Source organism: Octopus sinensis, linkage group LG6, assembly GCF_006345805.1.
Source record: "Octopus sinensis linkage group LG6, ASM634580v1, whole genome shotgun sequence".
NCBI lineage: Eukaryota > Metazoa > Mollusca > Cephalopoda > Octopoda > Octopodidae > Octopus > Octopus sinensis.
This window is the reverse complement of record NC_043002.1, coordinates 77,356,347-77,370,654: the sequence shown is the minus strand read 5'-3', so window position 1 is coordinate 77,370,654 and position 14,308 is coordinate 77,356,347. Positions and strand designations below refer to the sequence as shown.

At 33.5% G+C, this 14,308-nt stretch overlaps 1 protein-coding gene across 6 annotated transcripts in view; it reads right to left on the bottom strand.

The window, feature by feature from the left end:
- LOC115213367 (disks large-associated protein 1) overlaps window positions 1–14,308 on the bottom strand; it is a 443,386-nt gene that overhangs the window by 9,552 nt on the left and 419,526 nt on the right. For 4 of the 6 annotated variants that reach the window (XM_029782310.2, XM_029782309.2, XM_036504033.1 and 1 more), the window contains 2 exons: window positions 12,139–12,205; window positions 945–1,016 (listed from right to left, as the gene is read on the bottom strand). In XM_029782310.2, the coding sequence (XP_029638170.1) occupies window positions 945–1,016; window positions 12,139–12,205 (139 nt within the window). Of the gene's footprint in view, window positions 1–944; window positions 1,017–1,083; window positions 1,147–12,138; window positions 12,206–14,308 lie in introns of all 6 variants that reach the window. The other 2 variants (XM_029782311.2, XM_029782312.2) reach the window with 2 other exon arrangements.

The window sequence follows — 14,308 nt, the reverse complement described above, 5'->3', positions numbered from 1 at the left end:
GTCTTCTAAGTAATGAATTTTGTAGTTCCTCAATATTTTTTCTGAATGACCAGTCCTAGACTTCTTTGTGATTGCTTCACTGTTGTTTTAGAGTTTATCTCTCTCATATTTAGTCTAAAATACCTTCATAAGTCATTTACCTATCATTCAGTTACCGAAACAATATAGAATAGTCAACACTACAACTTGTGGTAAGTAAAAATATTCTCCAGGTCAATGAAAACAAGATACACTTGTTTGTTCTAAATTAAGAGTTTTTCTTTAGGCTGTTCCACTAGAAATATAGTATTTAGTATTCCATGTCTTGACAAACCTAAATAGCATTATTTTTTTAACCCAATTTTATCATGCACTATTTTTTAGTTCTACTTTCAAAACTTTATCCAGTTGATGACTCACTACCTTCCCTCTCAACCATAGATTTACTTAAGTAGTAATTGATAGTGCTGTTGCTTTTTTACTGGACAGATATACAGCTATGCATAGAAAATAAGAGACAAAAACAATGACAAAACAAAATCAAAATAACCTATATTAGTAGAGGAAATCTAGCTCTCATTATCTCATTTCACACAAATGCCAAACAACAATTCTCAGCATGGCTGCTGTTTGCTTGTACCATCAGCCAGTGTTAAAGTAGTAAGGATGTTAAATTGTAACTGGGCACTGCTCGTATCTGTTAGAACACTAAACTGCTACTTGATTATGAGGGAATGTGAGTGTGTGTGTGTATACGTATGTATGTACATGTGCATATATTATATTGTCTTAATCAAAGCAAACCATTAAAAAAAATAATAAACTTTTACCAAAAAGCAGAAAAAAAAAATCGTAGCACCAAAAGTCCCAATAGCTCTTTAAGAGAATACCAATAACGTATGTGAAAATCTTGAAAGGAAATGCTGCCTTCTAGTCTATTTGGTGCAGTGCTTAAGTGATCTTACCTGTGGCATCCATTACCATCAGATGACCATCAGGGGATATTTTAGGAGGTAAGCTATTCGTGATGTGGTTTCCTGATAAAAATAGTGGACATATATAAATCTGGTGAGAGTAATATCAGTGCTTACAAACAGGGTTTACCTGGTTGGTTTTCTGGGGTAGGGATTGGAGATGAGGAAGACTTCGAATTTGTGGCTCTAGAATCTGAACAATGTGTTTTTAAAAAAATATAATGAATAATAAAACCAGTCAACAGGAATAAAATGAAAATAGTTAGCAGACAGTTGTATGTATGGATGTGTGATGATACTTTTGTTAGTTAAAATTAATGAAATAGATGAATTTATGAATTAAAAGGTAAATAAATAAAGCACAACCATAATTAAGAATTTTATAAAATTTTAACCTCACCAGATCAGTTTTAATTCAAGATTAATCCATTGGTCTGAATGATTAAGCTGACCACATCTCTTTGCAAAAGACAGAAATTATTTTAAATCTATAAACGCAAGCATTTCTTTTGTTTTCTTGCTGCTTAGTCCTAGATTGGCTCTTCAAAACCATCTAAAGTCCTTTTCCTGCCTCATCAACCATCAGACTACAAAGCAGATTTACTAGAAATCCCAAGTCCACGCAACGATACTCTCGACACTTAATCAAATTTAAAGTTGTTACCCTAGAAGTTTTTGTGTTTTTTCTTTTAATTTTTAAACTGAATCTGACCAGAGAAAAAATAGCAAACTATAGATTCCTGAAATAGCTGCCAAGTTTCCCTCAAGCCATACCCTGTCATCTCAAAAAAAGGAAACACTGGACATAGTTTTAGAAAAATATTTTTAAAATGGCTGAAATGGAACCCTTGTCTTGTTCAGCAAATCAATCTCCTGAAAATTGTTCATAAACATGCAGCCAGACGAATGCCTGCCATCACACACCATCCATACTCTGAACATTTTGCTTCTCTGGGTATGGACATATTACACCTCCAATGTCTGGTAACTGATTTGGTAGACACCCTCAAGATTAACTACCATCTTTCCAACAACAACCATGAGCACCTTTTTTGAGTTTCATATGTCTAACACTTGTGGACATGTTAACGAAATCAAGAAACAACACAGCACATTTCTTCATGCTCAAAACCACTGAAGCATGGAATAAACTACCCGCATCAGTTGTAGTAAGCTGTTGGGACACTACACTCTTCAAAACTTCCATGTGTCCTGAAACTCATGAACAGTACATGTGATGCACCCCACTGCCTTCTTCATTTGAATGACTCATTCACTGTGCTCACTTCCTGTGCATTATTCTATGTACCGTTCATGCACTTTGGCTATTTTTTCTGATGAGTTATAGTGTACCTGAGCACTGTATACAATAAGTTCATTATTATTATATAAGTCTGCTGACTTGGGGCTAAACAAAAACAGTATGTCCTAAATTAATCTTTAGTGTGAACAACAACCACAACAATCTATTATTAATAATCACTTTGGAAACTTCCTTTTAGATCACATCATTGCAGCTTGTGCTGATGGAACCACTCTCTTACACTCTTCACATCATCAATTTATTTCAGATCAACTTGAACACACACCCATTCCTCTGTTAACACCATTTCACTTGTCTTTTACTTTCTCTGTGCAGTCTTTGTTCATGTGCACATCAACATCTGTGAAAGACAATCTCCCAAACATTCTACAATGAGGAAGTGACGACTTTGTCTCTTTCAACACAACCAAAATTTGGATATTAAACCCCCTCAAAGAAACATATCCATGATATTAAACCCCTTCAAAGAAACATATCCATACAAAAGAACTCACCACTCAAATAAACCAGTATGTAATGGCTTCTGTAGAGATTACACATACTTTACATAGTTTAGTCTGGATTACAAACTATATCTTGGAGGTGGAGGATATTTCAGATCTAAACAGTTAACTTTCTACAAAATTCTCACACACTCCACAGTGGAATACTACTTGATATAACAGAGCCAATGAAGAAGTTTTTTACATGGTCATGCGACCTACTAGAAATAGCAGCCAAATTTTCATCAAATCATGCTTCTACTATCTTGAAAAAATAGTAAGGTCACATTAAACAAGGTAGTCCTACATATTCCTGAAAGAAGGGATGATCAAGACTGGGATGCCTTTGATCATAGTTCTCTTCAATCAGAGTTGACCTGGGATTAAATAATTACTATTTGCAGGAGCACCTGGTACATATAATTACTTTTCTGCAAAGTGACGATCACTCCAGTATACTTTTCACTTATAAAGCTACTTGTGGAGGATTTAAGTGCTAACACCTTCTACAGTTACTTGTAACACTTGCTTGGTGAGCTGTAGTATGCATAGCAGACAAGGATAAACCAAAACTACACATATTCTACATCCACAGAGTGGCACCACCTAACATCTACTAGACATTGGAGACCCTTCTGAGTTTATCTGCCCTTTGTGATAGGCTTTACTTTTCATCCTGTAAGATGTACAAAAAGTACTCTTCCTACCAAGCAAGCTTATTGAGATTGCCAGTTTAGTGACAGTCTGACAAAGCCCTGGTTGTACTAGCTAACATTATGAACCAGTAGCAGGTGTCTGGTTATCAGATCTCATAGCTCTTATTGTACAACTACTCACTTATCAGGATGTGTTCTTTTAGTTTTCTGCATTTAATTTTTTTTTTTATGTATAGGGTGACTGTACTTGTAAAACAAGAAAACTATATCTAATTCATTTATTTCCTTCTATATTTATATAAATTTTTATACACTTTTTCCCATAAAGTATTTCAGGCAATTAAACTCATTTTTCTTGATTGTCTAGACATAAGTTAGATGTTTCACGTGTTTCTTTATACACTCAAAAACTGCAGTGTTCTTGTGGTCACCCAATAACTGCAGTATTTGAGGTATTTCTGTCCTATTTTCTCTCTTACCTTTCCTTCTTGCCCCACCACTTCATCTACTTTGCCCAATTTTTTTGTCTTCAACTCATGTTTCCCCCTGAACTACTAAGCTGCAAGAATTTCTAAGATTTGTCTTTCTTTCTTAGAACAACCAATATGCAATTAAAAAAAAACGATATTATAGTTTTTATTTTTAAGACAAAATAGAAAATGAGTTAATGTGTCTGTGTTTGTCCCCCTAGCATTGCTTGACAACCGATGCTGGTGTGTTTACGTCCCCGTCACTTAGCGGTTTGGCAAAAGAGACCGATAGAATAAGTACTGGGATTACAAAGAATAAGTCCTGGGGTCGATTTGCTCGACTAAAGGCGGTGCTCCAGCATGGCCGCAGTCAAATGACTGAAACAAGTAAAAGAGTAAAGAGTAGTGAAAATTATCTTTTGAGACCAAGTTATTTGTAGATTAAAGTTTTACTTTCTTATGACAATAGAAACTATCAAAATGAAGAAATTAATGTTCTTACAGCTGGGTTCATCCTCTATTTCTTTACTATATTGCAAAGCTTATTTTATCTCATTTAGTTTCAGTTAATTCCCACTGAATTATTTCTTCATTTCTTCCAATTGTCAATAGAAAATTTAACATATTTGTTGCAAAATATATATTATTATTCAAACATACAGCGACCTATTAGTTTTATTGAATATCATCATTAATAACATAGCAATTTCTCCAAGTTAGCATTGGTTGCAACTTAGCTGCCTTTCACATATTTCAAACTCCTAATGTCCACAGTATATTCTGAGGTTGCTGAGTTAGAAGATTTGAAAGTTTTGTTGTTTTTTTTTTATCCATCCTATTTAGTCTTTGTCAGAGTTGTATTTTGTCCATCTTTTTGACATTGTAGGGTATTAGTAAAATTCTGAGTTCATACAAACATTAGTCTTGACAGACAAAATAGTGTTATCCAAAAAAAAAAAATGGTAAAGGAGATGTGCTGAAAGAACCATCCCAACTATTGGGGCACAGTGATAAATAATTGATAAAATGTTTTGCTAAAACTTTCAATTTTTAAAACTGAAATCAATCTGTGGACAAGTTGATGCAATTTTTTCCCCCATACAAAAAATTAGGCTGCACATGCATGTGATGTGTGAAAATGGATTGTGAATGTAAACCAGGTAGCTACTGGGAAGGGACCAAGTGCAAGGTAGAAAAATACCTGGCTTTTTTTGAGGAGTTGATCAGTGACCGAAAAAATGTTAAGATTGGCATGGACATCTTATCAGTTTGAATCATGATTTAAGAGATAACAGCTGAGTCAGTAATAATCCATTAAAATTTTTTTTAAATTATGACAGTCATTATTTAAGTACAGGCATGATTGTGTGGTTGAGAAGCTTGCTTCCCAATCAAGCAGTCTTGGGTTCAGTCCTGCTGTACAGTACCTTGGGCAAGTGACTTCTATAAATAGACCCAGCTATTTATTAACAACCAATGCCTTGTGAGTGGATTTGGTGGGTGGAAACTGAAAGAAGCCTGTCATATGTGTATATCTATGTTTGTGTCTGTCTGTTCACCACTGCTTGACAACTAATGTTAGTTTGTTTACATCCCCATAAATTAGCAGTTCAGCAAAAGAAACTGAGAATAAGTACCAGGTTTAAAAATAAGCACTGGAGTTGACCCGTTTGACTAAATCCTTTAAAGATAGTGACCCAGCAGGGTCCAGTGACTAAAACAAGTAAAAAACAAAGGAGGAAGGGCAGCACTCATGATCTTTGTCAAGGTTTCTGACCCTGAAGAGAGTAATGAAGTCATATTCAGGCCAGAGAGTTGACCCAAATATTTGTAAGAAAATGGAGTTTGCTAAAAGGCACCGAAAGAAGTAGTGATGTTAAAACAGCTAATGAATTAACTCAGTCACTCAAATGGACAATAATAGAGTTTACATGGAATTCTACAAGTATATATTTTTATTGTTTTGTGAGAGAATTTTATATCAGCATTACAAGCAATCAAACTATCAATTTCCAACTAGATTGACAATTCACAAGTGAGAGACACTATCAATGAGAGAGTCACCACATGATCATCAACTTGTTAGAAACAGTAGCTCATTCTTTCTCAAATTAGACCGTATTATCTTCGGGATAATATACTAAATACATCTATAAAAAAAAGGCAGGATGGTTCTTGCTGGAATGGCTTTGACCATAGGCCTGCTGCATTAGGCCTGAATTCAAATCAACGTGGGGTTGTCCCATAGCAGGAACTGAGATGGAGATAATGTAGTTAGCTGCAGGCCGTGTGGGAGAGGAGAAGAGAATGTTACTTGGCTGTGCGCATCTTTTTATCTCTAACAAGCGCCACCTAGTTGTTAACGATGTGACAGGGGAGATAACTCTAGATGATGCTCATTAAAACATGATGGCACTGGATTCAAATAAGGTTGCCTACATGTGATTTTCAATATTCTGGTAAATCGCAGTCATGGCAGATACTGGTGTCACACAAATGGCATCCGTGCCAATAGCATGTAAATGTACCCATTACATTCTCGGAGTGGTTGGTATTAGGAAAGGCATCCATGCCAAATTAGACTGGTGTAGCCTTCCAGCTTGCCAGCCTTGGTCAAACTATTCAACCCATGCCAGCATGGACAATGGATGTTAAATGATGATGAATATGGCACACTGTCAGTGTGAGAATATGGGGAGTCATTATAAACTGGGGGGGGGGGGTTGAGGAAAAAATTTCGAAAATTAAAGATAGGAATGATGTTCTATGACCATCCAACTCAACAAAAGGGTTGGAAAACGTTGATGAGTGTATTCACCTATTTTTTCAACTCGCGAAACAAGACTAAACTATACTTTGTAAGAGCAACAAACATCAGTGAAGCTAACTTGTATTGCATTTTACTTCCTGATGGTGCTCATTAACAATGCATGAGGTTAGAATGTTTCATCTATTTTAATTATGAAAATGTTATTTCATGCTTTATCATTCCATCTGTTATTAACTAACCTTGATTTTAACATACAAGACTATGACTTCATGGTAGCGTTGTATGCTGTAATAATAGTGTAGAAACTTTCTATATAAAGTTCTTCACGTGTCCCATTTCTTCAGATTTCATTCTTGTGGTGCATATGTTGCAAAGTAGGTATTTTCCTGGGGAATTTCTGGTGATTATTTACAGAGTAATTTAGCTTTCTGAAGAATTCATTTTAAAAATATTCTTTGTTATTATGGATTTTCAGCTATTGCGTTTCAGTGCAAAGACAAAAAAAAATGCCTAGAACGTTCCTTCTTTATCAAAATAAACATCAACCACACCCTTTAGCTAAACAAATTTAGTAAATGCCTATTTTAGAGGTCAGGATGATATTGCTTAAAGTAAATTGTTGAATAAAGAAATTCCTCGTTGTCAGATGTTCAGATACCTCAGATTAGTTAGTATATGTCAGCAGTAATGCCAATGATATACAGTTCTGTTTAACCCTTTCACATTCAGCTGACTCAGTCAAATGTGATGCTTATTCATCCACATTGTTTTGGATGAATTATACATTATCTTGCAGCAAGGAGATTTTGATGATGTGATTGTTTATTTTTAGAATAACCTTGTAGGGTAGGTCATTCTATATTTGGCTGACTTGAACATAAAACTAGTAGAATGCTTGGGCTAGATATGGCCAATTTAAATGCTAAAAGGCTAAATGACATATTTAATTCTTACATGTCAGTAATTTCTGAAAACAATGACTGTTATTAGACATTGCAAAGCTGCTTTTGGAGAATCTGTATCTGGTTAGTAATGAATTAACCTCATAAATTAAGGGTTTCTTTAGAACTTAGAGTGATTATTCTATTTCAAAACCAGTTGTTAAGTCATCAATCATTAATTTGATAATTTAAAGCAGAGTTGCATGTATAAAGGTAAAATATAAATATATTTAGGAACAACAGATATCATAAAAAGAAAAAGTTGTTCTTACTCTATGTCAATGTTTGATGGCTCAAAATGTTAGATAATTAACATGTATTGTCTAATTGTATGCTAATATTTTAGAATAAATTAATACTTGAAATAAGTGCCTGCATTCTACCAAATCCCCTTTTCTACAAAACTAAATTTTTGTAACAAATAGTTGAGATGACTAGGGGTAATGTTAATTAAAACTAATGTAAAATGATTTTATCAAAATATTTAGCATAAGTCGTTTTGTTGATTTTTATTTATTAAAATATCTACACATTAGTCATAATAATAAAAAAAAGTTGGTTCTGTAGAAGATGGTTGGTATTAATACCTATTTTATCAATCATAAAACAGCTCTTTCAGTTCTCTGGCATTAATTCTAAATTCTTTGGCCTGGAACATAATTAATAAATACAATTTTATGTTTATTACTTTTAGTACAAAGCAAAGTTTCTACATAGCAACAGTTGATTTTTGTTGATTTAGCTTTAAAAAATATTTAACATTTGGAAACCTTTCAAATTATTTTAGCAATCTGAGTAATTTCAAAATTGGAGTTCTATAGTAATTTTGAGTATTGGAAAAGGGAACTACTATTTTGTACAAGTGCTTTGCCTTGTACTATTAACACTTTGATGGAGTTGTAGGGATAATGACATATGGAGAATCTTGTGTATGCTTGGTGGAGCCCCTTTCCAATTAGACACAGAATCAACCCCAGTACAGAGCTGGTTCTTTATAAATTGACCCTGAAAGGATGAAAGGCAAAATTAACCTTAGCACAATCAGCTCATACCTAGGTACATGATATATGTATATTAAATGAAAAAAAGTGGTATTCTTATAAGAGAACCCAGTGTCCATGTTGATAAATTGTTTAATTCTAACAACTTTTCATATCTTGAGCATAGGCAAAATCTTAAAAATAGAGGAATACAGAAGTAGGAAAGAAATAGAGATGGTAATAAACAGAAATTTGTATATTAGATTATATTTAAATTAGCCAAACTGTAAATTTTAAACTCTATTCAGAAAAATAATTTGTTCATATTGAGATATATAAGTATTACACTGTATGTATGATTACTATCTCATGTAGTGATAACTTAATGTAGTAGAGAGGCCTTAATGTAGTTTGTTTATCTTTTATTCTAAAAATTCTATATATTCAGCATTAATATTGAATCATCTCATAAATAATGCGGTTTTTTATACTTATTTTATTTTTCAAAATTAAGATAAACTCATTGACCCAATTTGCTGACTTTTCTGATGACACACCGGTGTCAATGAGTGGTTGAATGACCAAATCCAAGCTTCTCTGGTAGTTCCTCAACAGTTACAATGGGATTTTGTTCCAGAGTTTGCAGGACATCCTTGTTGAGCTCTACAGGTCTTCCAGGACAAGGCTAGTCTTCTAGGCTGTAGTTTCTGACTTGGAATTTCTGGAACCACTACTGACACTGGCATATGCTTATTGTCTGATCCCCATATACTGCATTAATATTTCTTGCACTTTCTGTTGCGTTGTTGCCTATATTGAAATCATAAAGCAAAATGTGCCAAACATGCTCTTTTGTCACTTCCATTATAGCTTTGAAAAAGTAACTTAAAATCAAACTGCACTCTTCAAAACTTGCACTAAGAATAAGGACAAAGTAAAATTACCACCTGCTTTTATAGCAAGTCAATGCATGTAGTTTATCCCGTCCCCCTCCGACTTTTAGTTCATGAAATTGAAAAAAACCACATTATTTATGGGTTTCTTTTATTCTTTTACTTGTTTCAGTCATTTAACTATGACCATGCTGGAACACTACCTTTAGTTGAACAAATTGACCCCCAGGACGTTCTTTGTAAACCTAGTTCTTATTCTGTCAATCTGTTTTGCCAAACCATTAAGTTACCGAGACGTAGACAATCACACACACACCACATACATGCATGCACACACATAAACGACGGGCTTCTTTCAGTTTCTGTCTATCAGATCCACTCACAAGGCTTTGGTCGGCAGAAGACACTTGCCCAAGGTGTCACACAGTGGGACTGAACCCAGAACCATGTGGTTGGGAAGCAAGCTTCTTACCATACAGCCATGCTCATACCTATGACCCAATATCTTATAAATATATATACAATATCTTGAATTTATTAATTTTCTGTTGATTTTTCATCTTCTGTAATAACTAAATTTGCTTGTCTTTTTTTTATATTAAACATTTAAGATAGGAGTAATAGTACATAAACATAATTTAAAACTGTATCTAATAATGTGATGTTGTAGTGAAAATATATTCTACTTTGATGACTTTTTTAAAGTTTTAGTTTACCCTCTCATCTTAATAGGAATGTCATGGATTTATTATTATTGTTTTGAGAATGACTCAGTCAAAAAAAAAAAAAAAATCACGCTATTTAGTGAATAAATCTGGTTGGTTCAGCTGTGTTATTCAAGTAGAGTCCTGTCAAATGTATGTTCAGAAGAGCTTCAGTGTTTGCATTGAACAAATGGTTTTGTGTCTGACACACAGTACTTAGGTTCAAACATAAAACATGTCCTGGTATAAAAGTTGATATGTTTGTTCAGGAAAGTATTTTGTTACCATATAAGTAATAGTTTGAGCAACTAACATTGTTAATTCTGTTATTGACATGGGTAATGTTTCTGTTGTTAGTGATACTGCTATTTGATAGATTGTACTTGCTGAGAATCATAGTCCAAATGACAAGATAATCACAAATAGAAATCATTTGCTAGTTGTGTACTATAGTTTGTCACTTATTATTATTATTATTACTATTATTATATTATATTATTATTATTGTTGTTGTTTACTACAATATCTTACATCATCATAATCTTTCATTTTCATGCCTGCCTTTTCCCATGTTGGCATGGGCTGGCCCTTCCTGTTGCCAATCCTTAACTGTTTCTCAAAGTATTCCTGTTCCCCTGGTTTGCATATGTTGAAACTACCAAACTACAGGACGTACTGTTAATAGGAGATAGAAACCTGATATTACAATCACCCACACAGTGTCAATGCAAAGACACACAGAAATAAACATTCTCTCACTCACTCACATGCACACGTAACATACACACACAAATATTTCATTTACTATTTTCATTCACAAGATATTGGTCAGCCCAAGGTTATAGTAGAAAATACTTCTAGAAGATACCCACATTAGGCTGGAACCAGGGACCATATGGTTACAAAAATAATTTCATTACCACATAGCCACACCTATTACTCCTAGATGCTAATTAAGTAGTTTTTTTACAAGTAATCTATAACATCACAAAGTATTATTGGTTGTGATATTAGATAACCAATAACACCAGTTGTGTTCTAATAGTAACAGGTGTTTTAAATCACTTTCAATATAATAACAACAACCAACTCTAGACTGACTAACATTTTACATTCTTTTCAGTGGTCAGAAATGCACTGCCACCTGGACATAATCCAATACACATCAATAATGTTTATTACCTACATAATGCTAAAAAATGGAGTTAAACTATTCACCTCACGTGTTCTAAAGCACAATACACATTCAGTATTTATTATTTATGGATATGAGTGTTTACATTCTTCATTAAATTGCTTCTAGTTGTAGCTTAAGATGATTTTTATTTTTTCATTCAATAACTACATCATGTGCTTCTGAGGAGAACGGACGTTAAACGATGATGATGATGACATCCTAAATGGACATAAAAAATAAATATCAGGAGGCACAGTAAATGTATTTCTTTAAATCTCCTGGAAAAAAAAAGAAATTTAGGATTCTTTGAAAAAAAATTTTTTAAAGAATCCTTAATTTCTTAAAAAAATTTTTTTTTAATTAAAAAAAATTCTTTTTTAATTGAAAAAAAATTCTTTTTTTAAATTTATAAAAAAATTTCTTAAAAAGATTTTTTTTTAAACCTTAACCCTTTAGCATTCATGTTATTCGTTTAAAAGTAATGCTTATTCATTCACATTGTTTTGAATTAACCAAGCATTATCTTTTAGCTTTGAGATTTTGATGAAGTAACTTTATTTTTTAGAATGATATTGTAGGGTTGGTGTGAGAGGCCCAATCCAACCAGTTTGAGCATAAAACAAGTAGAATATTTGGGTCAGATATGGCCAGATTAAATGCTAAAGGGTTAATTGTACAGTTGTGTGTTGTAATATTCAAGGCTTAGAAGCCATAAGATTCTTTGTTTTATATCATAAAAGTTGAAAAATTGATTAAAGAAAACAAATTTTAATAAAAGTGAAGTCTACCTGGTGTGTGAGATGGTGTACTGTTTACACTGGCTGATTTCTGGCTGGAACTGGAGCTTCTTCGAGACTAGAAATACAATTAAAACAAAGATGTCTTAGAATGGAATTCATGGTGACATTTCTCTCCCATCTATTCCCTTTATCATAGAGTACATAACTACAAAATAGAGAGAGATAGTTTTTTAAAGTTTTCTTCTGAAAACACTGCATTCATCTCTAATGAATGTATATGAAGAGGTGCTGAAAAATTCCTGGCTTTGGGTAAAAGAAAATACAGGAGGATCAGTTAATTATGATCTTATTCAACATATTCCCCAATCAGTATTCACACACTTATTGCAGTGGTCCTTTAGTTTTTTTTTAAACCCTATGAAAAAACTTGGAAGGTTGGGCCTCCAACCAGACTTTCATGATACCCTTAAAATCCAGGAACTTTTCAGCATCCCCTCATATATGATTTTAAAAATCTGACAACTTTATCTTCATGTAGTGTATAAGAAATTATTAATTTGATGAAACCTGCTTGAGAACCCTTTCTTGTCTAGATAGTCATAAGAGAATCAACAAACTTGTGAAATTGATTACTTCTCTCACTGCTTTCAGCAGTTAACTGAAGACTGTTTGTAGCTAGGCAGACTGAGCTAGTAACAGTCATGGTAATGGATACAGTGTGACATTGGTAATGAGCTATGAGTCACCAGCCTTTTGTTGACTGACATCCAAATTAATTAGGACACTTAGGTAATAAAAATAATCGGTGACTTCTAGGGTGCGTTCTGGATATATGAAATAATTTATTTCACAGAAAGTTTTACGGCTATTATTCCTTTGCATATGTAACATACATCAGGGTACCTGTGATACCATTACATTTCTTGTGTACCCATCATTTCCATTAAGCACACACAGTTTAGAATTCTACACCTTTTCTGCATGTCAAGGTAGGCCACTTCCAGGATGGCAGTAAAGTTATATATCATTTCTTGCTAAGATTTTTGTCTTTGCTAGAATTTCTTTTAGGCCTATTGATTCTAGGGTCTATCCTCATATTTTTCTCAAGTTCTTTGATTCAGTTATGAGAACTACAGAGTTCCCATTGTCTGCAAATCTTGAAACCTGCTGTTATTGCCTGAAGAAGGAGGCAGCCAAGAATTGATCTTTGATGCAAACCAACCAGTATATGAAATTCCTTACCGAATTCATTGGTAACTCTTACCATGGTTTGCATGGTTATCACAAGGCATTGTTCTGTATCCAATTTTCTTAGTGATCACTGTATACAGATCGTGGAACTTCTGCACCCAATTTTGACTGTTTTATAGTTTTCCTTTAATCAAAAACTTCTCGTTTAGTTCTCATGATAAAGAGTGCATTAGTGGGGACCCATTCCATCACAAATGCAAATCACATCTTATCTAAGGTAAATTTCCTCCTCAGGACATCTCTTTTTGTCATTTCCATACTTTGGTCCATAAATTTTATACCTGTTATACTGTATGACAAGTTCCTAGTTTGAATCCATTTTGCTACTATGCACACGTTCATGAATAAAATACCAGAAGATGATCAGATGTCAAACTGATAACACAGCAAAATACTGAATTATGACATATGCACAAGGTTTCAATTTTGGAAGATGGATAGGGCATACTTAATTATATACATGCCAGTACTTGACTGGTTTATTGTATCTAATTGATCCTAGAATATTGAGAAGTAAAGTCTACTTTGTTAGTATTAATCTTAAAATGAGATTAAGTCTTTAACATTTAGATTACACAGTTAAATGTAATGCATTATCTTGTAACATCAAGATTTTGATGACGTGATTGTGTATTTTCAGAATGTCATTTTAGGATAAGTGTGAGAGGTTGGATCTGGCCAACTTCAACATAAAACAGGCAGACTATTTGGGCTGGATATGGCCAGTTTAAATGCTAAAGGGTTAATAATCTGAAATATATTTATACTAAAAATATGGATGCCATCCAGTATAAAGAATTCATTATTAATAGATCTTTCATTTATGTCGTGTGTACCAGATTTAAAAAAAAATGTTATTAGCAGAGGGTTTGAATTTTGTGTTTGTTTACAATGAATCGATCTTGTGTAGGATGTAATCTACTATCTCTTCCAGTCCTCAACAATCAAACACTTCAAGTCTAAACTA